This window comes from Balaenoptera borealis (genome assembly GCF_965194805.1).
Source record: "Balaenoptera borealis genome assembly, chromosome: 1".
Taxonomy (NCBI): domain Eukaryota; kingdom Metazoa; phylum Chordata; class Mammalia; order Artiodactyla; family Balaenopteridae; genus Balaenoptera; species Balaenoptera borealis.
Window position 1 is genome coordinate 175,070,709 of NC_138860.1, and position 24,926 is coordinate 175,095,634.

At 48.6% G+C, this 24,926-nt stretch overlaps 1 protein-coding gene across 6 annotated transcripts in view; it reads right to left on the minus strand.

Annotated features, from left to right (window-relative positions):
* NCMAP (non-compact myelin associated protein) overlaps positions 1-24,926 on the minus strand; it is a 45,369-nt gene that overhangs the window by 13,379 nt on the left and 7,064 nt on the right. For 2 of the 6 annotated variants that reach the window (XM_082342575.1, XM_082342578.1), the window contains exon 2: positions 879-969. In XM_082342575.1, coding sequence (XP_082198701.1) covers positions 879-960 — 82 coding nt within the window. In that variant the 5' untranslated portion in view covers positions 961-969. Of the gene's footprint in view, positions 1-878; positions 4,062-14,684; positions 14,887-24,926 lie in introns of those variants that run through there. The other 4 variants (XM_082342576.1, XM_082342579.1, XM_082342577.1 and 1 more) reach the window with 3 other exon arrangements.

Sequence of the window (24,926 nt, forward strand, 5' to 3'; positions counted from 1 at the left end):
TTCACTTCAGAACTGCTTTGAGACATATTTCAGCAGGGCTCTGTAGGTCTCCCCACCCAGAAAAGAGCAGGCTAACATGTGGGACCCTGTCCCAAGAGCGACCCTCTCTGGGTCTCCATAGAAGAGGCACATCCTGCCATTAACCCAGCTTCCTGCCAGTACCCCAGCCTGGAGCTGTCTGTCACTGTTCATCACTGCTCCACGTGTGTCAGGAGGCCTGTTCCATTCATGGAGGTATGTACCAAGTCACCTGAGATGACTGAAATGGACCCAAACTTCACCTAATACAGTCAGTTGGTTTTCTGAAGAATGGTCCTCAAATTTTTCCTTCTAGGGACCCCTCGTTCTTGGCAAATGTCTCCCCAGGACTAACTCTTCCTACCTACATTCATTTACTCCTTGGTAAATTGACGGGATGTTTTTGCTTTGCAAAACTAGTACGAAAGTAGCTGCATTTTAAGGTGACTCGTGTAGGGCCATCTTACAAGAGATACAAATTTCCATTGCCTTCTAAGCCCCAAAATTCCCTAATGAAAATAATAGTAATAGTAATAATAATAATAATACTCATTAGGTACTTAGTATGTTTCATACGCACAGAGGCTATTCTAAGTTTTTTACATGGATTATCCCTTCTAGCTTTCACACCTACCTATGGGGCAGCTTTGTTAATATTCCCATCTTATAGATGAGGAAATCAAGCCCAGAGCAGTGAAGTCATGTGCTCAGGGTCATGTAGTTGGCAAGTGGTATATTACTGAGACTGAGACCCAGGCAGTTTGTCTCCAGGGCCCACGCTCTTGACCTCGACACCAGGAGCTGACCACAACACCTGTCCCTCCCTCGCTCCCCTGGCCACCAAGCTAAGTTGACCTTACTCTTGTACAGAAAGTCTTCTCCTCTGGTGGTCATGTTCAATGAGAAGAAGGTGGTACTCCCCAAAGGGGTAGCTGTGGTCATCTTGACCTGCTGAGAAGGAAGATGAAATATCATTTAAAAACCAGAGTAATCTTTATAACCCCTGTATGATGTCTTTTTTGGTCTTCATCTGGATGACAGGAGAAAATATTTAAGCCTGCAGTTTCTCTTAGCAGCAATTAAAGATAAGGCCTTTTACTATACACCATGGGGAATTAAAAATAAGGTCTGACATTTGTAAAGAACTTCATTTTTCAAAGCACTTTCAATTCATTCAACAATATTTATTCAACTCCTCCTAACTATGTTTCACACAGAATGTCTAAATTGATCTTCTAGAAACTGTGAGGGAGGTTATTGTTGCCATTTGACTGATGAAACTGAAGCCCCCAGTGCCATGTGGAGCCCCAAGTTTACCTAGAAGAAGTGAACCCTGGGCGTCTACTTCCCATGCTAGTGGGACTTTGGCCACCCCACAACCGTGCTTGAAATTGTGTTCCTGCTTTCAAAAGCTTTACTATCTAAGGAGGAAAGAATAAAAGCAAATGAACAAATTATGGTTACTTGATTATTAAGCAGTCAGTGACATGAGCCATTGGGTTGTGAAGAATGATTTCAAGGAGGAGATCAATTTGAATGGGCCTTGAAGGATGAGTGTGGTTTGGGGATGGGGGTGGAGGAGAGAGAACACAGGTGTGGTTGCGCAAAACCCTCAATGGGAAGAGGGCATCTCCCATGCACAAGGCTGTCGTAGGTGCCTTCACAAATGACATCTGTCAGCTCACTTAATCCTCTCAATCACCATATTTTGCTGCTGAGAAACTGAGGCTCAGAGTGGTTGAGTGAATCGACCAAAGTCACACAGCTAGGAAGACGTGGAGCTTGGGCCAAAGGCAGACTCCTTGCCTCCGGAAGCTCACATTCTGGTGAGAGTGAGAGAGACAGTAGGTTTGACCATAGCATTCTCGGGCTCAAAAAACAATCATCTCCCCAGTACCCACACTTCTATATCTGGCAGTGAAAGCCCTTCACTGGCTGTTTCCACCCTCCATTTCAGCCTCTTGGCTCCTCCCACCAACCTCTGCCAAATTGCTGGGACAACGGGCCACTCCATCCTCCCCCGTCGTTCCTGGTCTTTGCTGTCTCTGGGCTGCGGCCCCAGGCTTTGGCCTCCCAGGTCCCCCAACTCTGCCAGCTCATGATGGAAACAGGGGTCAGCACCCCTCCAGTGGGGTCAGGTCATCTGCAGCCAGGCTGGGGGCTCTGGTGGCTATGACCCGTTCCCCTGCCAACCCTCCCAACAAGGGCCTCAGCCTCAGAATGACCCTGTGTGGCCAGGCCCTGTTGATCCACAGGATAGGCTCTGCCTTTACTTTCTCTGCCCTCCTTTAAGCCTTGAGATCCTGCCTAAACTACTGCTGCACCCCCAGCTTTGTCCGTCCCCTCCTCCCAAACACCCATCCTCAGGACGTTCACAACTCAGGCTTCCTGAAGGATGTGTCTGTGACTCTGACGTCCCCCCGCCAGCCAACCTTTCAACCTTTCAGCCTGGCTGGGTTTCCTGACTCCCGACTACCTTAAACAGACCTGGGTTGCTGGCCACGCTCCATTGCCCGCTCCCCCTCCAAAAGGAACAGAACCTTCCAGACTCAGCCCAGTCACCTTCAGGAAGACTTCCCGCCAGTCAGAATTAGCGATGCTACCCTCCATCCTCCCATAGCAGTGCCCTGCAAAGAAGCACCACCACAGCTTGTGTCTCAGTTGCTGTGTCTGGCAGTCAACTCTCCACGTTCATTGTCAGGTCCTTGAGGTAGAGACTGCTTCTGGTTCTTTTCACTCCTGTCTGGCTCTCCTCACCTTTGCCAGTGGAAGGACTTGAGTGAGGGGCTGAACCTCTCCCAGCTGGGGTTGCTGTTTGTAAAATGAGGTAGCTTTTCTCAAGGGAACTGAGGGTTCAAGGTTAAGTATGGAAAGTGCTCAATAAATGGTACATAGCCCTCAGGATTTTACTGGGTATTAGTGAATACTTGCTGAACTAATTAGAGACAGGAGCTCAAAACAGGAAAAAAAAATTCTTTCTATAAAAATAGGTATGGACCAGGCTTCCCTGGTGGCTCAGTGGTTAAGAATCCGCCTGTCAATGCAGGGGACACGGGTTCGAGCCCTGGTCTGGGAAGATCCCACATGCCGTGGAGCAACTAAGCCCGTGCGCCACAACTACTGAGCCCACGTGCCACAACTACTGAAGCCCATGTGCCTAGAGCCCGCACTCCGCAACAAGAGGAGCCACCGCAATGAGAAGCCTGCGAACCGCAACGAAGAGTAGCCCCCGCTCGCCACAACTAGAGAAAAGCCCGCACGCAGCAACGAAGACCCAATGCGGCCAAAAATAAATAAATAAATAAATAAATTTATTTTAAAAAAAAAGGTATGGACCAATTTGAGAACATGGAATAAAAGTCTTCCCCAGCCCCCCACCTCCACTCCTACTCCTAAGGAGAGGTGCCTGAACCCCTCCCTCAACACACACATACACACACTCCCCATCTCAGCACATAAAGAGTTTTAATATGCATTTTCCCAGACCCTCTGCTTCTATCCCCACCAATATCAAGCTGAGAACACTCACCAGTAACGCTTTCTCACAATTCCTTTTTAACACAAAAAAGAGAGAAAAACAAAAATAAAAACAAAAACAGAAAGAAGAGGCAAATAGGTGGCCATTGGTCACAGGTCATTTAAGGAGACAGACATGGCATAATCACTAGATAAACTAAACCCTACCATGGACACATCCCCCGTTAAACCAACATGCACAAAGATGACGGAAGCCACCATCCGAGTGTCTGCCACATGCCAAGACCTTGTGCCAGATATTTTTTATCCATCCTCTGATTTAATTAGCAAATGCCATGTAAAGTAGGTTTTCCTCTCCCCTTGTTTCAAATGAGGACCCTGAGACTTTCCATGCTCATACGGCCTGGAGGCTGCAGGCTTGGCGTATGCACTTGGCTCTGCAAACTTCAAAGACTGTATCCTTCCCTCTACACCACTTGCCCCTGGTACACATCGGTGGGGAGGGGGGAATGAACAGTCACTACAGGAACCCGCACACATGCACTCACAGACACATACTGACCAGTAATGGAGCCGCCTAAGGCCACCAGGACACAGGCTCCTCTGCAGGTCCTTCAGGGTGACCTCTTGGGTGCCAAGTTCCAGGTGTGACTCCTTTTCACATGGGCCCAGCTACTCTTCTTTCTGAGAGAACAGTGAGTAATCCCAGAGCATATCTTGCCCCATCTAAGGACCGAGGGCTCTAAATTACATCTCTGTTCCTGCCACATCAGAGAAGGTGGGAGGGAGGGTGGTGGAGCGTTGATGGCCAAGGATGTGGGTGTTTTCATGTGTGGGGCCCCTGCAATTCTTGTTAACCAAGTGAGATCCAGCAGGGGATTTCAGTATCAGATGTGCCCATGACCGGGATCCATGGCCACAGAAAATGGGGGAGCATACAGGGAGGGCGAAGCTAGTTTTTACTGACAGAGGTTAATTTAATAATTAATAATAATAATAATAATATACTATGTGCCCCAGGCACTGCATTCAGTGATTTATATGGGAGGTCTCATTTAATCCTCATATCTTTCTGGTTAGGAGGGTGCAGTCACTGTGCCCACTCTACAGATGAGGAAACTGAGACTCAGATCAGAGAAGAAATCAATCTAAGCTCACAAGGCTAATATGTAGCCATGCTAGGATTCATGCTAGGGTCTGTCTGATTTCACAGCCCCTTCTCCATAAACTCTCACTGGACTGCCTCCCAGTGAATCTGGGGCCCAAATCAATGTAGGGCTTTGATGAGAAAAACCTCACAGGCTGTGGCGGAGAGAGCCAGAGCCCTTGATCTAACCCTGACCCAGACTGGTCCTACCTGACTGGTCCCTGACCTTGCCTATACTCTGAACCTCTGTCTCCAGCAGAGCCTTAATCTCATTTGCAGAATCTTTAAGAAACTTTTTCCTTGGGTTGTTTACAAATGGCCCCGTGTGGGAGGTCAGTTTGGGAAGCGATGGAGGGTCATGAATCTCACTGAACCACCCCTCTCTGACAGTTCCTTGGTCAAGTGTAAGGGCCATAACTGGAGGATAAATGTTGCCAGACCCCACCTGTCCAAAATATTTCCCCCTTCTGCTCTGCCCCTGTGGTACCCTCCTTCCCTCTGGCCTAGCGTAAAAGTTCCTCCCTGGATAAGACAACCCAGATGCTATCAACCCTGGCAGACTCCTACCCAGACGTCCAACTGCAGCTCAGAATAGGTAAGCCATGAATGCCTGAGACCCACAAAAACATTGGGATCAATTTCTCCCATTCACCTGAGAGATGGGAGATTCAGCATGACTTGGTTTCTTCCACAGACAAGAACCTCACTACTCCCAAGCAGTCTCTTGATAATTATGTTTTCATTATCAGAAAATTAACTTTCATTTTGGAACCAAAAGCTCTCCCCTTGTGATTTTAACCCATTGGTCCTAATTCTCTTCCCACAAAGGTAATCTGCTACTTCTTACACATGACAATGATCATGCTTAAAAGCCCTTCTATGTATGAAAAGTTAAAGTTCTATGAATGGAACAGTTACAGTAGCTGAAATCAGCACATCAATTTTACCTCCCACCAGTAGGTGGCAATAGCAGTTGGCTATAGTATGTCCTTTTGGACTTAACCAACAAATCGTTGGCAAATGTCCCGTGAACCCAACCTGTTTCTAAGTAGAGGAGCTTTCTGCCCTTGAAAACAGCAACTGTATGTTCTCTGGTGATTTTCTTCTCCGGGATAAATATTCTCAGCTCCTTCAAACAATCTTTAGGGTGATACTCTCCCTCATGGATGGGCTCCTTGTTTCTCTGTATGTCAATGTCTTCCTTAAATATAACACCCCAAACTGGATACATGACTCCAGAGGGGGCCTGAACTCTCCAGAATGACATTTTTCTTGACGATTATCAGACCTGAGCCTGAATTCTACTATTTACTAGCTGTGTGACCTCCGTCAACTTTCTTCACTTCTTAGTTTTCTCATCTGTAAAACAGGAACTACAAACTTCATAGGGTTGTGTGAGCATTAAATGAGATAAAACATGTGATATATTTAGCACAGTGGCTGCACACAAAACCTATTGATGTTGCACTGGATTAACGCAGACAAATAGCTCATTAGCTTTACAAGCAGCCACAGCACACTGCTCCACCCATACCCTGTTGGGACACCCGCAGACCTTCTTCTGACTTATTCTTGTGCTTGTTTATGGTCAAAGCCCTAAGATCGGTAAGTGCAAGGGCTTTCTACACTCAAAGCGCTATGGAACTAGAAGGCAATAACAGCCGCTTTATGCATGGTGACAGTATTATGATGAGCTGCGGTCCAGTAACCAGAACTCCATTACACTCTTGTGCAGCTGTCTTTTTGAACTTAAGGGCAGGACTCTGCATTGATCCCTGTTAGCCTTGACCTTGTTGATTGAACCCTCAGGAGAGAAACTCCAGCTCCTGCTGGGTGGCTCCTGAGAACTCTTGACGGACTGTGACAGAGCATGTTGTCTAGGAACTCAGGGCCCAGCAAGGGCTGTGGGGTCAGGTAGCCCTGGGTTTTAATCTTGGGCTCCCTGCTGACCAGCTCTACAAGCCAAGCCACTTCTCTAGGCTTCAGTGTTCTCATTTATAAAGCAGGAATAACACTCCCTATCTTGTGGGGTTACGAGAATAAATGAGATGTTATAACTGTCCAGCACGGTGCCTGCTGGATGGTGGGTGATGGGTGAATGTCCATCCCAGCCCCTCTTCTCCTTTCCTCCCTGTCCCCAGTCTGCGTTCTCCCTGCTCTTCTTGGAGCCCCCAGTTCTCCACCTGGCCAAGTGTCTGCTGCGTTTGCTCAAGTTCAAGTACGAACAGGGAGGTCAAGGAGCCAGGCCGTGAAGGCTGATGTCCCAAGGAGGTGATTTGAGGAGGGATACCTCAGAACTTCCAGAGGTTTGACCTTCTCCTTCATTTCCACTGAGGGTAGAGACAGAGGAAATAGTGAAACCACCCCCAGGGAGGCAAAAATCCTAATGGAACTGGTAGGGCACGGGGGCTGCTGGGTGTGCAGCAAAAGAGCAATAATGAACTCATAACTTGGGGTGAGAATCAGAACACCTGGGTCCCCTTTGTTACTCTTTGCCATACAACTTTGGAAAGTCATCTCCCCTCCCTGGACCTTGGTTTTCCCACCTGTAAAATGGCCCAGTTTGGAGATGATCTCTAAGGGCCTTTCCAACTTGTGGTTCTATTGCATGGACCAGCCATTCATAGCTTACCTCAAGAACCAGTGTCTTCCAAAAGCTCATCTTCCTTTGTAGCTACCTACTTGGGGGATATTGGGAGACAGTGTGTACAGTTCAGGCTGGAAGGCAGGTGAGACCAGAGCAAACCGAGAAGAACTCCACAGAGGGGTTTTGACATGGCAGCAGCATTGCACACGGGACCCTTAGGAACCTCCAAATGCTCTGTTGAGTACATAGTAACCCCAGTCTGCCTGAATCCTAGCTGGCCCCTCCTACACCCTCCATTCCTGTTGGGTTCCACATCATCTCCCCCCACTCCATCTGCCCTGCCTGTGCTTGGCTCTGTCCCATTGTGTGTCACAGCTTCCAAAGGTGTGGTCTGAGTTGGCATAATGCTATCTTGAACTTGGGGCCAGACACAATTACATACTGAATACATGTTCCTTGTGGTTGGTTCCCAGAAATTAGGAAGCCCATTTCTTGTTCCATTCATCCATCTACTTTTCTATCCTCCCATCCACTCATGCACCCACCCACCCACTGTGCACGCATTCATCCTCCCACTTGTTCTGTCCATTTTCCCTGTCATTCATTCAGCCAGCGCCCACCATGTACACAGCTCTGAGACGATTCAAAGATGGGCCATGGGGATCATGTATCTAGAGCTCAGACAAAGAGGATGAGAAACGGAATTATTTCCTTTAAGAATCTTTCCTGAAACTTCCCTGGTGGTGCAGTGGTTGGGAATCCGCCTGCTAATGCAGGGGACACAGGTTCGAGCCCTGGTCCGGGGAAAATCCCACATGCTGCAGAGCAGCTGAGCCCGTGCACCACCAACTACTGACCCTGTGCTCTAGAGCCTGCAAGCCACAACTACTGAGCCCGCGTGCCAAAACTACTGAAGTTCGCGTGCCTAGAGCCCGTGCTCCGCAACAAGAGAAGCCACCGCAATGAGAAGCCCGCGCACCGCAACGAAGAGTAGCCCCCGCCCGCCGCAACTAGAGAAAGCCCACGCACAGCAACCAAGACCCAACGCAGTCAAAAATTTAAAAAAAAAAAAAAAATTAAAAAAGAATCTTTCCTTCCATCAATATTTAGTGGGGCTCATCCCCCCTCACACCTGGTCCAGCCTGATCAGAGAGGTGGCTGATCAACATCAGATTGAAGCCCTATGGAAAAGGCAGTGGCCTGTGGCTCTGGAAGTCTGGGTTCCAGGCCCACCACATCTACAAAGTCTTCTTTATCTATCTGTCAATTTCTGGCTTGAACAGCCTTTGTTTCTTATTTTTGTGGCCCACATTGTAAAGAAAGGTGGCTCAAGGAGTTTCCAGCCCAAGACCTGAAAGTCTGATAAGTTTCATGGACGAAGAGTTATAAATAGAAATCCCAGATGAAACTTGTCACAAGGCAGATTTACACTAGTGCCAATAGGGTGGCACAGGCCGTGCCAGGAGTCAGTGGGAGGAAGAGACCAGTGGGTACCCTGGTTGAGACTGACCGAGAGCTGGAACGTGACCTGTGCCTTCCATTTGCCCTTCAGTTTTTGGGCTCAAGCCAAGGGCCCAGCCACGGAGTCCTCAAACTACACCTGAGTTCCTACATAAATCTCCAGGTGTCCCACTCTCCCCAAGGGAAATAGGCACAAGGTTAAAGAGTTTATGCCCCTAAGTGAATATGTCAGAGGAAAATAATTCCACCCCGACATTCTGATCAGGAAGGAAGGGAAACTAACATTTAAGGGGACACTGATGAAGACTCAGACGCTGTGCGTTCATACGTTTTCTCACTTAATCAATACGACAAGGCGGGTCTTTTATCTCCACTTTGCTGGTAAGAAATGGAGGCTCAGAGAGGTTAACTGACTTGCCCAAAGTCTCACAGCAAATGAGTGGAGACGCTGACTCTCAAATTCAGATCTACCTCCAAACTGTGGTGTCTGCCAAGTCTTCCAGGAGGTAAGCAATTTTCCTGGGGGCACTCCGAGGCTCAGCAGCCCTGCTGCAGCAGGACCCTGCTCACTATTTTTACTACACGTTGTTATTTTGAGCCCAAGAGTTACCACAAAACCTTAGAGAATGGAAGGGTTTCTCAAGCTTGGCACTGTTTACATTTGGGCCAGACAGCTCTTTGTCGTGGAGGTATCTTGTACATTGCAGGACGTTTAGCAACATCCTTGGCCTCTACCCACCGGATGCCAGAAGCATCCCCCGCTTACGACAACCAAAAATGTCTCCAGACATTTCCAAACGTCTTCTGGGAGGCAAAGTCGCCCCTGGTTGAGAACTACTGGAGTTGAGTTATGGGCCTGTCTCATAACAGCTTCCTATCCTTTCTCTCCATAAAGGTCTAGACAAACAGGAAAATGTCCAGCCTGTACTTACATGTGTGGGTAGGCAACCAATAACAGCAAGGATGATGGCAATTATGATGCCCACAAACACAGCAGCTACCACTTAGCAAATGCTTACTATGTGTCAGTTACCATGCTAAGTACTTCATACATATTTTCTCACATACCTTTTCTCTATTTTCCAGATAAAAAAGGCGCGAGGCTCAGAAAGGTTAAGTAACTCATCCAAGGTCCCAGTGCTAATGTATGGCAGAGCTAGGATGCATTCGTTTCCTGTGGCTGCTGTAACAAATTACAGCTTAAAATAACACAAATTTATTTTCTTATAGTTTAGAGGTCCAAAGCCTAAAATCAGACTCACTGGGCTAAACTCAAAACGTTGGGAGGGCCATGCTCCATTCAAGGCTCTAGAGAAGACTCTGTCTCCTTGCCTTTTCTACCTTCTGTGGGCCACCTGCATTCCTTGGCTTGTGGCCCCTACCTCCCTCCTCAAGCTAACAGTGTAGCACCTTCTTCTTCTTTTTTTTTTTAACTATTTTTATGATTATTATTTTTTTTTTCTTTTATTATTTTTTTGGCTGCATCGGGTCTTAGTTGTGGCACACAGGATCTTTGTTGAGGCGCACGGGCTTCTCTCTAGCTGTAGCGCGTGGGCTCCAGGGCACGTGGGCTCTGTAGTTTGCGGCATGTGGGCTCTCTCGTTGAGGGGCATGAACTCAGTAGTTGTGGCGTGCGGGCTTAGTTGCCCCACGGCATGTGGGATCTTAGCTCCCCCACCAGGGATCGAACCTGCATCCCCTGCGTTGGAAGGCGGATTCTTTACCCCTGGACCACCAGGGAAGTCCCCAGTGTAGCATCTTCTTATCTCTCTCTCTGACCTCTGCTCCCAACCTCACATCTCTTTCTCTCTCTCTGATTCTCCAGCCTCCCTCCTATAAGGACCCTTGTGATTACACTGGACCCACCCAGGTAACCCAGGATAATCCCCCATCTCAAAATCCTTAACTTAATCACATCTGCAAAGTCCCTTTCGCCACGCAAGGTAACATAGGCACAGGTTTGGGGGATTAGGATGTGGCTATCTTTGAGGGGGCATTACTCTGCCTCATATATAGCATTCAGACTCTTATCTGTTGGACCCGAAGGTTTGTATTCAAACCACACCTGCTTCCCCTGCCCTGCCTGTGTCTGTTCAGACACATGCCACAGGCCAGGTGCTGTGGGGAATGCGGAGGTTGATCAGACACGTCCAGGGAGTGGTGGTCATGAGCACACATCAGGAAGTAGTACGTGAGAGGTGCTGGTGCTGTGAGAGGAGCAGAGAAGGGGTCCTGAAGACACTGGGCCAGCTAGGTAGGGGTGTGGGGTGTGGGCTCAGGAGGCAACCGCGCAGGCCTGATTCCATCCCTGCTGCAGGAGCTGATTTCACGTCTCAGCACCTACTTCCAAACTAACTACGAATACATCTGCAGTTCATCCTGTCCTGAAGGACCACCCTACTCCAGCCCCTGCCTGCCAGGATTCGGTCCCATTGGTGGGATTTATTCGCACAATTAAATGGTGACCATTCTCAATTTTTCCTGTCCAAATCTCCTCCCTGCTGAGGGAGCTAGCATATAGGATTCAGACTCTAATCTGTCAGACCCCAAGGTTTGTACTTAATCCACTCCTGCCTCCCCTGCCCTGTCCTGCCTGAACAGACAAATCTCCTCCCTGCCAAGGGCTTAGAATGTCTTTAGTTCTATAAGTCCACTCCCTGCCCAGCTATGGTTTGCAAGGATGTCCTCTGGCTGCCTGGCCCCTCCATGAGCCCACCCCTCCCTTTACAGAATAGAGAAACCACACCGAGTGGGTGAGCCGGGCTCTCCCCCCAGACAGGCAGAGCCTTCTACCTCTTCCAGTAGCTCTCAGGCTCTGCAGTGACTCAGAAATGGTTTCTCTGGGCCCAGAGGAAGATGACAGGTAAGAAGGACAAACTCTGGTTTGCTTCATCCTGGGAGAAACAAAGTGTGGGATCTATCTTTGTCTTTTAAAAAATGCGGGAGGGAATTCTGGTCCAACAGAGCAGGTGGAACACAAGTCTTCATCTCTGCTTCCTTGTGAAACCCCCCCATGAATGACAGTAAAGGAATTCAGACGTATGAATCCGTAAGGCCAAAGAGAAAGGAGAGACGACAACCACATTGGAGAGAGGCCAGTCAAGGTTTGAAAGCTGGAAAAGCTCATGGCTGAGTGTGACTTAGCAGCCTGGCAAAGGCCAAGGCTCAAACCTCTGGCCATCTAAATTTAAATGAAATTAAGGAAAATTAAATAAAATTAAAAGCTCAGGGCCTCAGTCGCACTAGCCACATTTCAAGTGCTAACATCCACTGGGGCTTGCGGCTCCTGTATTGGTCAGTGTGGGTCTAGAACGTGTCCACCACTGCGTAAGGTTCCACTGGACGGCACGGCTCTAGACCCTGGCCATCCAAAGTGCGGTCCTTGAATCAGCAGCGCTGGCAACCCTCCGACCCTGTTCGGAAGGCAGCATCTCAGGCTCCATTCAGACCTGCTGAATGAGAATATGCCTTTATTTAGCCAGATTCCCAGGTGATTCATAGGCACGTTTGACTTTGAGACTTAAGGAAAAGGAAGGTGGTGGTTAATCTCTGGCTGAAAAATGGCATTGAGGTAAAGTCCTGCATTGTGGGGCTCATTAGTCCCTTTAACCCCCTGGGCCACTGGGCTTAACCTCCAGGCAGGAACTTAGAGGCTCTTGGGAGACTGACCAGCTAAAGAGAACAGACTGACAGACACTGATTGATGTTACACGATCCTCCAATGAAATGACCAGGTTCCTGCCAATCAGCCAATGGGGAGGCCACTAGCTGATAAGCCGGCCCCCACACTCAGAGCTTCCCCTGAACTTTTTTTATTCAATGAGCTTTCTAGTGGCTTACTCTTAAATAGGAACAGATAGCTAAGGGTCAACAGACCTCTGAGAGTACAAGCCTCAAACACGATGAACAGACAGCAAACAAATGAACAGAGAGAGGCATTTAAAGCAAACAGAGACAGAAGGGCAGAAGGGCCCTTCAAAGGGCAGAAGAAACCTTCAACATCCTCAGAGATGAGATACTACATCAATAAAACAAGAACAGAATGCTATAAGAAAAGAATATTCCAAGAACAAGGAAGAGTGCTAGGATATTTAAAATATGACAAAAGAAAGTTAAAAATTCAATAGAAGCATTGGAAGATAGTTGAAGAAATGTCTCATAAAGTGGAACAAAAAAAGATTGGGAGAGAAAAGGGGCAAAAACAAATTACTCCAGGAGGTCCAACATTCTAATGATAAGAGTTCCAGAAGTGATTAAGCAGAAAAAAATCAAGGGGAGGACATTATCAAAGAATATCTGGAAATTTCCTGGAAATGAAGGACATGAATTTTCAGAATGAGAAGACTCACGGAGTCCCCAGAAAAATGAATAAAAAAGACCCGCAGTGGGACTCATCATCATGACCTTTCAGAACACAGGGCCTAAAGAGAATATCCCACACACATCTATAGATAACACACAGAAAAAGGTCAAATACCATTAAAAGGATTAACACTCAGATGAAACCAGACAGCAGTGGATTTGACAGCAGCAGCAGGGAAGCTCTGAGATAACTCTCCAAAATTCTGAGGGAAAATAATCTCCAGCCTAGAAGTGGACAGAAGCCAAACTAAATATCGAGTGTAAGGGTAGAAGAACAACATTTTGGGACATAGGAAGCTTCACAAAAAATCCATCCCACCCCATGCACCTTCTCCTGGGATGCTCCTGTAGGACGTGCCCCACTAACGTGGAGGAGCGAATGAACATGAGAAGCTCAAGGGACCCAGGGATCGAGGAGTGCCCAGGGCGGTGCCCCGCAGCAGCCTGGGGGTAGCCAGTCCAACTAGGGGGAGGAGGGAGGTGCAGGGGGATTCTGCCAGCCAGGAAAAAGTGAAACCGGTAGACTTTCTATGTGTTTGTCCAGAGTGAAAGGAGATCTACTCTTCCGTTGGAGAGTTTGGGGGATGAACTTATGATGGAAAATTCAGCTCCTCCAAAAGGTTTAAGGAGCCAAACTGCTCCCTTCTACTCCTCCCCCCACAATTTCTCTTTCACTGGTCCCCACACCCTCTGTGATGGCCCTAGGAGGCAACTCCTGTGATCAGAGGATTTGGTGGAAGTCGTCTGAAAACTGCTGAGTCCACTGCCCTCTCCTTACAAACGGGGAAGCTGAGGGCCGGTGGGGATGCCCAGGGCACACAGACAGGAAGGTTCATTGGTAGTTCATTTGGTACGTTTTCCAGAACTCCTTTCTGATTCATTCAAGACAAGATCAGTAATAACAAGAGCAAGAACCAAAGACAACCCGAAGGGACTCTGGCCCGTGAGCACGATGAGGTGCCACCGGGCCCTGCGTTTCCCCCTCAGCTTTGCCCTCAACCACCCCACTTGGTAACTGCACTACGTTTCTAAAACACACCAGCTGAGGTTTCTGAGTTACTTCTCGTTGCCACCTATGAAAGCAAGAACATAGAGATGTACCTGAGTTGTATACACCATGGACAGGCCACTGTGAACCTCTGGAAGAAAAAAAATGGGGGGTGGGAGTGCAGGGGAAAAAACCAAGTCTCCTCGGAACCAGATGCCCTGACCCCCAGTGCCCCTGGCTAACTCATTATTTTTTTTAAAGAACCCAGGCAAATGCCGTCCTACAAAATCCAATCATCTGAGTTTACCCCTAACGCTGACCTTTCAGGGGCCTCGCTTTGATTCTCTGCCTCTCCCTCCGCCTTTTCCAAGGGCTTGGTTAACCTCAAGGTCTTTGTAATGAATGAGTTAAGGATGTAAACTCTGTCTCGAGCATCTGCACTTTACTACAGAATTCGAGGGAACCTAGTTCTGTGTAAGCTTATCACGTGACGTTCTTTCTTTGAGTCTCAGTGTCCCGGGCTATGGAGCTCATTACATCACCTGTTCAGCAGGGTCACCACCAAAACCCTGACAGGGAGGCCTGATGTAGGGGGCGGCAAGGACCCTGGGCTGGAAGTTAGGAGCCCAGGGTTCGAGTCTTACCTCTGTTACTTGCTTGCTGTATGACCTTGGGCAAGTCACTTGTTCTGTCTGGACTTCAGTTTGCTCTCTTGCAAAGTGCACGACGGGGACCGGTGACCTCTCTCTCACGCTCCTTCCGTCGTGTGACTCTCCCGCCTCCCAGTTTGGTTCAGGACGTGGCCCCTCACCCTCCCCAAGGCTCGCCTGCCTCCTACACCTTCCATTCCAGAAGGAACAGCCCTCCCCTTTCCTGCCCGAGCTGGGGCCTGGCAGGCGCTGGGCGGCAGACAGGACAGAAGGCGGGGGAACAATCCCAGCCATTCAAGCTGCCCGCGGGGAGAGCTGGCCCGCAGCCAGTCACAACAGGCCCTGAGATACAGAGGGGCATTTGTCTGGGAGACCCACGGTTTCATCTAAACCTTCGCTCTCTCTTTCCTCCCTCCCTCTCAGGTGGCAGCGCCAGCCCCCAGCTTTGCTAGGAGGCGGGATGTAGATGCTATGCAGACCTGAGCAGCCCCTCTAAGGGCTGGGAAACCGGACAAAAGGAGGAAGGTGGGAAGAAGGGCAGGGGAGACACGTGTGCAGGGTGGCCGCACAGGGCGTGGCCACGGGGAAGGGACAGTGTGTGGGGGGCACAGGAAGGGCTTTGGACAGGGCAGGGGCAGTAGCGAGGGTTCAGAAGGAGGGGCTGGTTCCCCACCCTCACTGACTAGGAGGAAGGGACTCGTGAGCAAGATGCTCCCTTCTCCTCCAGGCCTCAGTTTCCTCAGCTTTAAAATGGGGCTGGGAATTCCCTGGCGGTCCAGTGGTAAGGACTCCGCGCTTTCACTGCCGAGGGTGCGTGTTCAATCCCTGGTCAGGGAACTAAAATCCCATAAGCCGTGCAGTGAGGCAAAAAAAAAAAAGCTGATTATCCTGCCCTTATGCTGTAAATCAAATCAGATGATGAACTTGCAAATAGCGTGGTCTAGGGAAGAAACGAGTTTGGACTCAGGTGGACCTGGGTTCAAATCCCACCTCTGTCACCTCTGTTATAGGCAAGTTATTTACCCTCCATGAGCCTCATCTTCCTCATCTCAGGGAAAAAAAGATGTGTGTGCAGCCAGACAAGATCATAAGGAACAAAAAAGAACAGATGCGACATACCCTGCCCAAAAAACGCATTTGAATGAATGAAGAATTGGTCAGGGCCTCAGTGTGGCCGCAGGGCTGCTTTCACCGTAATAAAGTTTCATGGGCTCTAAACAGTTTATTTTTTCTGATGTGAGAAAAAAATGGAAACATTTTCTTCTGCCCTAAAATGGGATTTCCCCCCCCTCCGCCGATTTTAAAAGAAATTAAAACATTTTGGGGGCCCTTGAAAGTCTTGTGGGCCTTGTGTCTGCTGTGCCCGGCGGAGAAGTTGGCCTGATGTTGGATCAGGGTCTTCTCGGTGCTGACCTGTCCTGGGCGGAGCCCCCAGTGCCGTCTCTGAAGAATCTCCCGTGGATCACTACTGATGCTTCCCACCCCGGAGGTGAGCCCACGGTCCTCCAGTTTTGCCAAATCTTCCAGTGTCAATGCAGTCCGAGCCCTGTCACGCGAGGATGACAGGCCCCAGCAGCATGGCAGGTGTGGAGGCAGGGAGAATCCAGGGGCCCTGGGTGTGTAAGCCGGCCTGGCTCTCAAGGAACTGGGGTGGGGGGCGATGGGCACTTACCACTCACGGTCACCACCACTCCCTTTTGGGACCTCCTCTGTGTCTAGCACTGTGCTTGGGGCTTCACGTTCATAATCTCATTTACCCCTCGTCACACCCATTCCGCTTTACACCCAAGGAAACTGAGGCTCAGAGAGGCCGAGTAACTCACCCAAAGTCACAGAGCTACCAGAGCAGGCTTGGGACCCAGTCTTCTGCTTCCCAAACCAGGGGCCTCCCAGCACCCACCCCGGCCTCCTTGAAGAGTCAGAGGGAACATGAAGCAGGCTTTGAGGGCGTGCAGAACATGCAGGGCAAGTGTGAGTCTGGGGTCCAAGGAAATATGAAAGTGAGCAGGAGAGCATTGTGGGGAAGGGAGTGGGTGTGTCAGGGACTGAGCGCGCCAGGGGCACCTGGGTACCCCGGGGGGGGGGTGGGCTGTGCAGGGGCAAGGGCGGGAGCCAGCGTGCCAGCATTTGCCTCCACGGGCCAGCGTGTCTTGAGCCGGCAAGGTGCTTGGCCAGGCGGGGCTACTGCAAAACACGCTAATAGGCACTTCATTTTCTCTCCGAACTGCCCAGAGCCACGTCTGTTTAGCTACAAACCACAGCAGATGCCGCGCTGTTCAGCGAGCACTGACTGCCTCGGGAAAGAGAAGCTCAGATTCGCAGAGGAGAATGTGGCTGCTTGCGGGCTGGGGACCTCGGGCTCTGCCGTTCGCCAAAGGAGGGAGATTCTTAGCTGGGGACAGGGCGCCCGTCTCCACACCAGTCACACCACAGCCAGGGGGAGTGGAGTATGCCCTGAGTGTGACCTTTCCATGCCAGAGTGGAGAGGCTGGAAAGGGACTCTCTGCCTCAAAGCCCATCGGCTGCACAGCTACCCCAGAGAGCTTTCTAGCAACAAATCTGACCGTGCTGACCTCTGCATAGAGGCCTTCAGCGGCCTCTCACCGGCTAAGGCGAATGAAGTCCAAACCCCTCAGCAGGCTTTTTACCGCCCAGCAGCATTTAGACCTGTGCTTGCCAATACGGTAGCCACATGTAGCTATGGAGTCCTTGAAATGTGGCTGGTCTGAATTGAGGTGTGTTGTATGTGTAACATACCTGCGGGAACTCAGAGACGTAGCACAAAATGAAAGAGTGTGAAATACCTCAGTAGTTTTTAAATATTGATTAGATGTTTGATAATATTGGGATGTACAAGGTTAAATAAAATATATTATCAAAATGTAATGTTTCTTTTTACTCTTTTAACGTGGCTACTAGAACACTGAAAATTACAAATGTGGCTCATTTATATTGAACAACACCGATTTATACTATGTCCTTCTCTCTTTGCTGCCTCTCCTATCAACACTAGCTCATTCATTTGTTCATTTCTTCATGCATTTATTCATTCAGTAAAAATTCATTAATCATAAGCTACGTGCTAAACACTGGAGACAAAAAGGAAACAATATAGGCCTGAGCCCACATGGAGCTTATGAACTATACTTTAGAGATACCAAAGAACTTGTGTTCTACAAACACACATCGCATAGCATTACCTGCCTCTGCTCATATTCATGCTTCTCTCTAGAATGACTTCCTAACCCAGTCTGCCTGGTGAACTCCTATTTATACTTCAAAACCCAAACCGCCAAACACTTCAAGCACTTATGTCAAATGTTTCAATTAAAAAAAAAAAAAATCGGGCTTCCCTGGTGGCGCAGTGGTTTGGAATCTGCCTGCCAATGCAGGGAACACAGGTTCGAGCCCTGGTCTGGGAAGATCCCACATGCCGCGGAGCGACTAGGCCCGTGAGCCACAATTACTGAGTCTGCGCGTCTGGAGCCTGTGCTCCGCAACAAGAGAGGCCGCGATAGTGAGAGGCCCGCGCACCGCGATGAAGAGTGGCCCCCACTTGCCGCAACTAGAGAAAGCCCTCGCACAGAAACGAAGACCCAACACAGCCATAAATAAATAAATAAATAAATAAATTTATTTAAAAAAAAAAAATTCTAACACTTAAAAAAAAAAAAATCTACCTCATACAGTTTGTTCACTCCCACCCCCACTCCCTGCTGGGGTTCTGAACTATTAACTGTGTGATTATGCAATTTTACTATCATGTCAGTTTAAATGTCACCACTCTTAAGATTATCCCTTTCCCTACAACCCCAGGAATTGTCTCATCCTCTTTAACCTTCTTCACAGAATAACCACCAGCTGAAACTGTCTTGTTTGTGACCCATCCAACCCCCAGATCCTAAGCTCTGTGAGAGCAGGGCGGGAGGCCGCCGGTAGGTCAGCGTGCCGGCATTTGCCTCCGTGGGCTGGTACGTCTTGAGCCAGCAGGGAGTTCGGCCAGGCAGGGCTACTGTCTTTCTTGTTCAGAGCTGACATCCCAGGGCCTAGCACAGTTCTTGGCACCTAGTAGGCACTTAGAAAATAAAGATGATGGCATGATGGCTGTAGAGTAGAGGGTGTTACAACAGAGGCTCTGGAGCCAGACTGCTCGGTTCAAATCCTGCACTCAATTAGCTACTGTTATCACCATCGTCATTGTTATTATATGTCTGCTTTCCCCCTCTTGAGGGCCCAGGCAGTGTCTTGGGCTTTGTCATGCCCCAGCACTTCACAGAATCTGGTCTCTTCCAGGGTTCCCCATTGCAGGAAATGTCACTGCCACTCACATAGCCTCTGAGGCCAGAAACCTAAAGTCACCACCTGTCACCAGTTCTCCACCCCCATCATCAAGCCCTTTCAGATTTACCTTCATGTCTTATACATTTTCTTACTAACCTCTCTCATCCCCCCCATCCCGGTTCAGGTCCAGGCTTCTGTCTTCTCTCACCTGGATGCTGCAATAGCTTCCTAACAGGTCAAGGCTGCCTCTGCTCTGGGCCACTGCAACTCTTCTCCACAGCAGCTGCAGCAATCTTTAAAAACCTCAAGACTACTTCAGACTAGAACTTATGATGGTCAGCAAGTCCCCTGTACAGGATCTGGATCCTTCAGACCCCTCCAGTCTCCTCCCTGTCTGAGCTCTGCCCTCTGTCACTCTGTCCCGTCGCTGCCACAGGGCCTTTGCATATGCCAGAGCACTCTTTCCTCATTTATTGACACTTCTGATACTTTAACCCAAGCATCACTTCAAATTCCCATGCTGTGCACTGTCACAGCCCTGTGTCCCTCTGTCACCACTGGCTGTAGTTAGCACCTTCCATTTGATGAATGGGTGTGTCCCGTATCAGACTCTGAGCCCCATGAGTGTAGGGGATGTGTCAGTTTTTATGCACCCTTTGAATCCCTAGTTCCTCAAATACTGCTTGGCACATTGCAGGTATGAACACATAGTTGTCAAATGAAATCAACCCCCGCTAAGTGAATGAGCAGTGGGGGGTTAATAGCAGCTGACTGAACTGCCTCATTGAACCAGGACCAAGCACAGGTCATGGGTCTTGTGCTTTCCCACCACATGTGGCCGCTGGTAATGCAGACATGACATTAAGAGGCAAGACAGGCCGTGAGTGCTATGGAGCTCGGAGTGGGAGAGGGTGCTGAGCAGGGGGCCGGGGAAGAGGGCGTGCTGCCGGGAGAGGCAAAATTTGAGCGGCACCATGTGGTCATTAAACCCTTGTGCTCTGGGGTCAGTGATCTGGGTCTGAATCCCAGTAATATAATAGTAGATTATATTTACCTGTCTCTAAGTGCCAAGCCCTCTGAGTGCTTTATGTCTATTTGATTGTCTCATCCACCCTAAGTGGAAAGCACATTACAGTTTAAATTTTCTATAGAGGACACTGAGGCCCAGAGAGGTTAACTAACTTGTCTAAGGTCACCAACTGGGATGGGATGTGAACTCCAGGAATCTGACTTCAGAGTCTGCTCCACATTTGAAGCCTTGATGATAAGAATAAGCATTTGATGAGCTCTTACTAGGTGCCAAGCACTTTTCTAAAAACTTTACAAGTAAGTTTTTATTTGTATCATTTTTATTTTTATAACTCATTTCATCCCATAATTTTATCTCTTTCTTATAAGTAAGCTGGGTATCATTATCTCCATCTTACAGGTGAAGAAACTGAAGTCCAGAAAGGTTAACTAACTTGCCTGAGGTCACACAGCCAGCAAAAGTGATGAAACTAGTTGGAACCATGCAGAACACTCAGAGTTCATTCTTTTAACCACTCCACTTCACAGCTTCTGCTCTATGAAGGTGCATTATTATTATTATAATTTTGCTGGGATTTTGTCAGGTGGAGAAGGGAGGAGTGACATTCTAGCTGGGAAGAACATTGGGTGTGAAGACTGGGAGGCGGGGGTGAGGATGAACACTTTCAGGAAGGAAAGTGTGAGATTGGTGAGGGAGGTGGGACAGTGAGGGTCCCAGCACGGTGGAGCTGAGTGTCCAGGGAAGGCCAGAGAGGAGATGAGATGTGAGGGATGTTTTGGGATTAAGCTATGGAGGAACTTCCTCCACAGGGAGATGCTAGCATGCTCTGCTCTCTCCAGGATCCCTACGTCACGGATTCCATGTGAGATGTTTGAAAACTAGGAGCCTCAGAGCTTCTGACCTGGCTCTGCTGAGTGTCCTTTGGGAAGTTACTTAACCTCTCTGTGCCTCCATTCCTTTTCTGCAAAAGGGAGGTAATAAACGGGACATCTTTCGTTGGGCTCCTGCTTGAGTAAAATGACGTTATGCATACAAAGCCCCAGCAGAGTTTGGCATAAAGCAGCCCTTTGATATCTCATTTCTCTCCCTTCCCCGGCCTCTAGGACGACCTCCCCAAATCCCCAGCCTCACCAGAATCAAGGCTAAAATCAACAGCTGATCGAGAACCACTAAGGTCCCTGGAGACCACAGGTCAATAAGACGAGGAAGCAGAGAAGCAAATGTCAAGCTATCCAAAGTGTGTCCAAGACTGAGGAAAAAGAATAATTATAATTTATTTCCTTCTCCTTCTTGCTGTGTCAACTCGGGGTTATATAACTGAACTTCTCTGTGAGGTAGCCCTTGGGGCCGCCAGGAGGCAGGGTTGGCGGTGACATAAGTAAATATTTCTCTGCTCTCTGCCCCGGGCTCGGGTTCTGAGCAAACACCACAGCCTGAAAGGGACGCCGTGACAAGGAGGAAGCTGGGTGAGGAGCTCTGGGCTGGGAGTCAGGAGCCCGTGTTCCAGGCCTAGCCCTGACTTGAAGGACGTGGACGTCAGGCGACGAGTGACCTGGGAGGAGAGATTACAGTGTGAGCTAGGGAGTGGTGGGACCTTCCCTGGGGAGAGAATCCAGCCTTCTCCCTGCACCCTGGCCTGGCATTCAAAGCCCTCTCTCCTGCCTTCTCCCCCATCCCATCTTGGAACCCACACACTACGAACTCTGGCTCTTTGGGACTACTGGGTCCCCTACGCCCCCCCAACAGGATTTGTTCGTCTCCCGGGAAGTCCTCCCCTTCCCTCGAAATGGTGGTATGGTGGCGCGGACAGAGGTGTGGGGTTTGGAGTCAGACATGGGCTTGAATTCCGGCCTGAGTGGCCTTGGGCCTGTGACTTAACCTCTCTGGGCCTGTTTCCTCATCTGTAAACTGGGCTTGGTGATTCCTGTCTTTTTCCTGGTTGCAACAATCAAATGAGATAACAATTGTTAATAAGTGCCAATTACTTAGCCTTAACGCATAAACGTGTGAGGGTTTTGCGTGTATAAGTCATTTAGCAATGCATGTCAAGCCTCTAGAAAAGTGAGTGCCTGATGCATAGTGGTCACTGATAAATGCTGCTTTCCTTCTCCAAGACCTGCCCAAAGCATCCCCGCCAATCTCAAATAGGTCGATGTCTTCTGAGACGTCACAGCATCTCATAGGTACTTTGCTTACAGCATTTATCATATGAAAGTGTTGTAATTAGTAGACAGGTCTGTCTTCCCTTCTATTCTAGGAGCTCCGTGGGGAGTAAATTCATGCACACAGAGAGGCTGCGTGGAAGAGATGGGCTTTCACAGATGCCCTAGGATGGGTTGGCTTTGAACATACACTGAACTCTCTCTGGACTCTGGCTGCCTGAGCTCTGCTGATGGCCATCAGAGGCCCTCGCTCAGCTCCATGCAGACTCCAGGGGCAAGCCACACCCTCTTCTGGGTGCTTATGGGGCTTGGACTTGGACCTGCACCATAATTTTTTAGTCAAAACCCAGGACACTTGTCCTAGCAAAAGATTTTGGGTCCATGAGGAGTCCAAGAGGAGATCTAGAAGCTATAGAATGAATGTAGAAATACTGGAATTTGCAGGATAGTCCAGAGGTTTATGAATTGTAGACTTACTTCCACAATGCCTGGCCTGGTCATGCACCTGGCATACGATAACTGTCTAACAAATGCTTAGTGGATTGGGGGCAGTGTGTTTTTTCACTCCATCGTGCTGCTGGGATATTCTACTGTAAAGGAACAGAAGCTACCAGCCTTCTTCCCTGGGGACCCACTTGTTGCAGAAAGAATTGCTGAGACCTTGGCTTTCTGAACGGTGTCTCTCCTTCATTCCAATACCATCAATCGTTTCCGGCTGGCTACAGAATAAAGCCCTAATTCTTCGTCTCATCAACTAAGGTGTTCCATGAAATTTTTCCAGTTTTATCCACCACCACCTGTCTCCTCCTTTTCTCCCCGGCCCTAGGCAGGGAATGAGTGACTTCCTGTCTCCTAAACTCACCCATGCTTCCCAGCACTGGGAAGCTAGCTGCACAGTATTTCCCATCCCACTGCTCCCCGCTGAAGAGGTGGAGTCTATTTCTCCACTCCTTTGAATCTAGGTGGGCCCTATGACTGCTGGGACCACTAGAATACGGTAGAAGTGACACTGGAAGTTCCAGGTATAGCCCTTCAGTGGCAGCTTCTGCTTCCTGCCTCTCAGAATGCTTGCTCCTGGAAACCTCCTTCTTGGAACCCAGCTGACATGCTGTGAGGAGCCCAAGGCACGTGCAGAGGCCACAGGTAGATGTGCTAGCTGACAGCCCCAGCTGTGCTCCCAACTGACAGCCAAGTGTCACTAGGCAGCCACGTGAGTGAGCCACTGTGGGCGCCCAGGCCAGCTGAGCCTTCAGATGTGAAGATCTGACCGAAACCACGCGACAGACAGCATCAAGGCACTAAGTCTTGGAGTAGTTGGTTACACAGGGATAAATAATCAGCACACTGGTCTTTGGTCCAGTGCTCTCTTCCCAGTGCTACACCAATCTAAACCTTCCTCTGTCATGAGACCCAACTGTCCCCTCCTCCCTAGGTCACCTCTTCCACCTCTGACTACTTATAATAATTGTCTGCACCAATCACAATGGCTTTGCAGTGAGATCCCTGGACCCACTTTTCCTTTAAAACATTTAAAAGTGTGCTCTAAACAGAAATGTTCTATCATTTCTGAAAATGGAAAATCAATGTCACTTGCCATCAACAGAAAGTAACAAAATAAAATAGATGAAACGGATCAATGTCATTAAACTCTAGCTGGACAGTGTTACCTCCCAAAGTGTCTGGGCCCAAGGCTGGTCCTCCGTTAAAAAGATGAGCAAGTGTTGTAGCCAGACTCTGAGTTCCAGAATCTGGGTAGTTACAGCATACCAGCTTCCAGATGCCTGGATCACATGGCCATGGTTGTGTATCCTTAAATTCAACAGCTCCAGGCAGCCTTGTGATTCCTTCACTTTCCTGATTATGGCAGGTGCCATAGCTCTCCAGTCTGGCCAGTTCTGTATTGTTTTGGAAGCCTCCAGCCTTTCCAATATTTTAAAAGAATTAGGTGCATAAAATCCCTTCCTACCGAAAATGCTGAGTTCTGCTTCTGTTTCTTGCACTGACCCCTGACTTAAACACCCTGACTTCCCATAGCTCTTGCAGCACGTCCTGGAACTTGTTTCTTTTATTATTTAGGTATTTCCTTCATGAGTATTTTCAATGTGGGTCTTTGTGTATTCCACCTTCTAAGGCTTTATTTGCCTAAGAATATTTTTAGTATGACCTCATGTTTGAATGACAATTTGGCTGGCTTTAAAATTCTGGATTGAAAGGGTTCTTTTCTTTCAATTCTTATAATAACATTACTCTTTGACTTCCTGGATCAAGGGCTGTTATTGAGATGTATAATGTCAATCTGATTCTTGGCCCTTTGTAAGGGATGCTATTTCTCTTTGTCCTTCCTCTTTGTCTGTCATATTCTCGATTTTACCATGATATCTTTGTGTGGATTTTTCTTTATTTCTACTGTTGGCTACTCCATGAGTCCTTTCAATCTGAGTTCATTTTCCTTTAATTCTGGAACATTTAATCTCCATTATTTCAATTCTTCCCTATTCTCCATTTTTCTTTTTCTCTCCTTTAGGGACACCTACTTCTACCCTCCATCTCTTAGGTTTTCTTTTTCATTTGTTCTCTCTTTGTCTTTTCCTGCATCCTGGGACAGTTCTCAATCTGATTTTCCTCTTTACTAGTTAGTTGTTAGTTCACTTGTATCCAACCTTATATTTATACCATCTACTGTGTCCTTTATTTTAAAGAGTGTATCTTTCATAGCTAATCTTTTGCCTTGGTTCTCTCCTGTGACTTCTTGCCCTTGCGTTA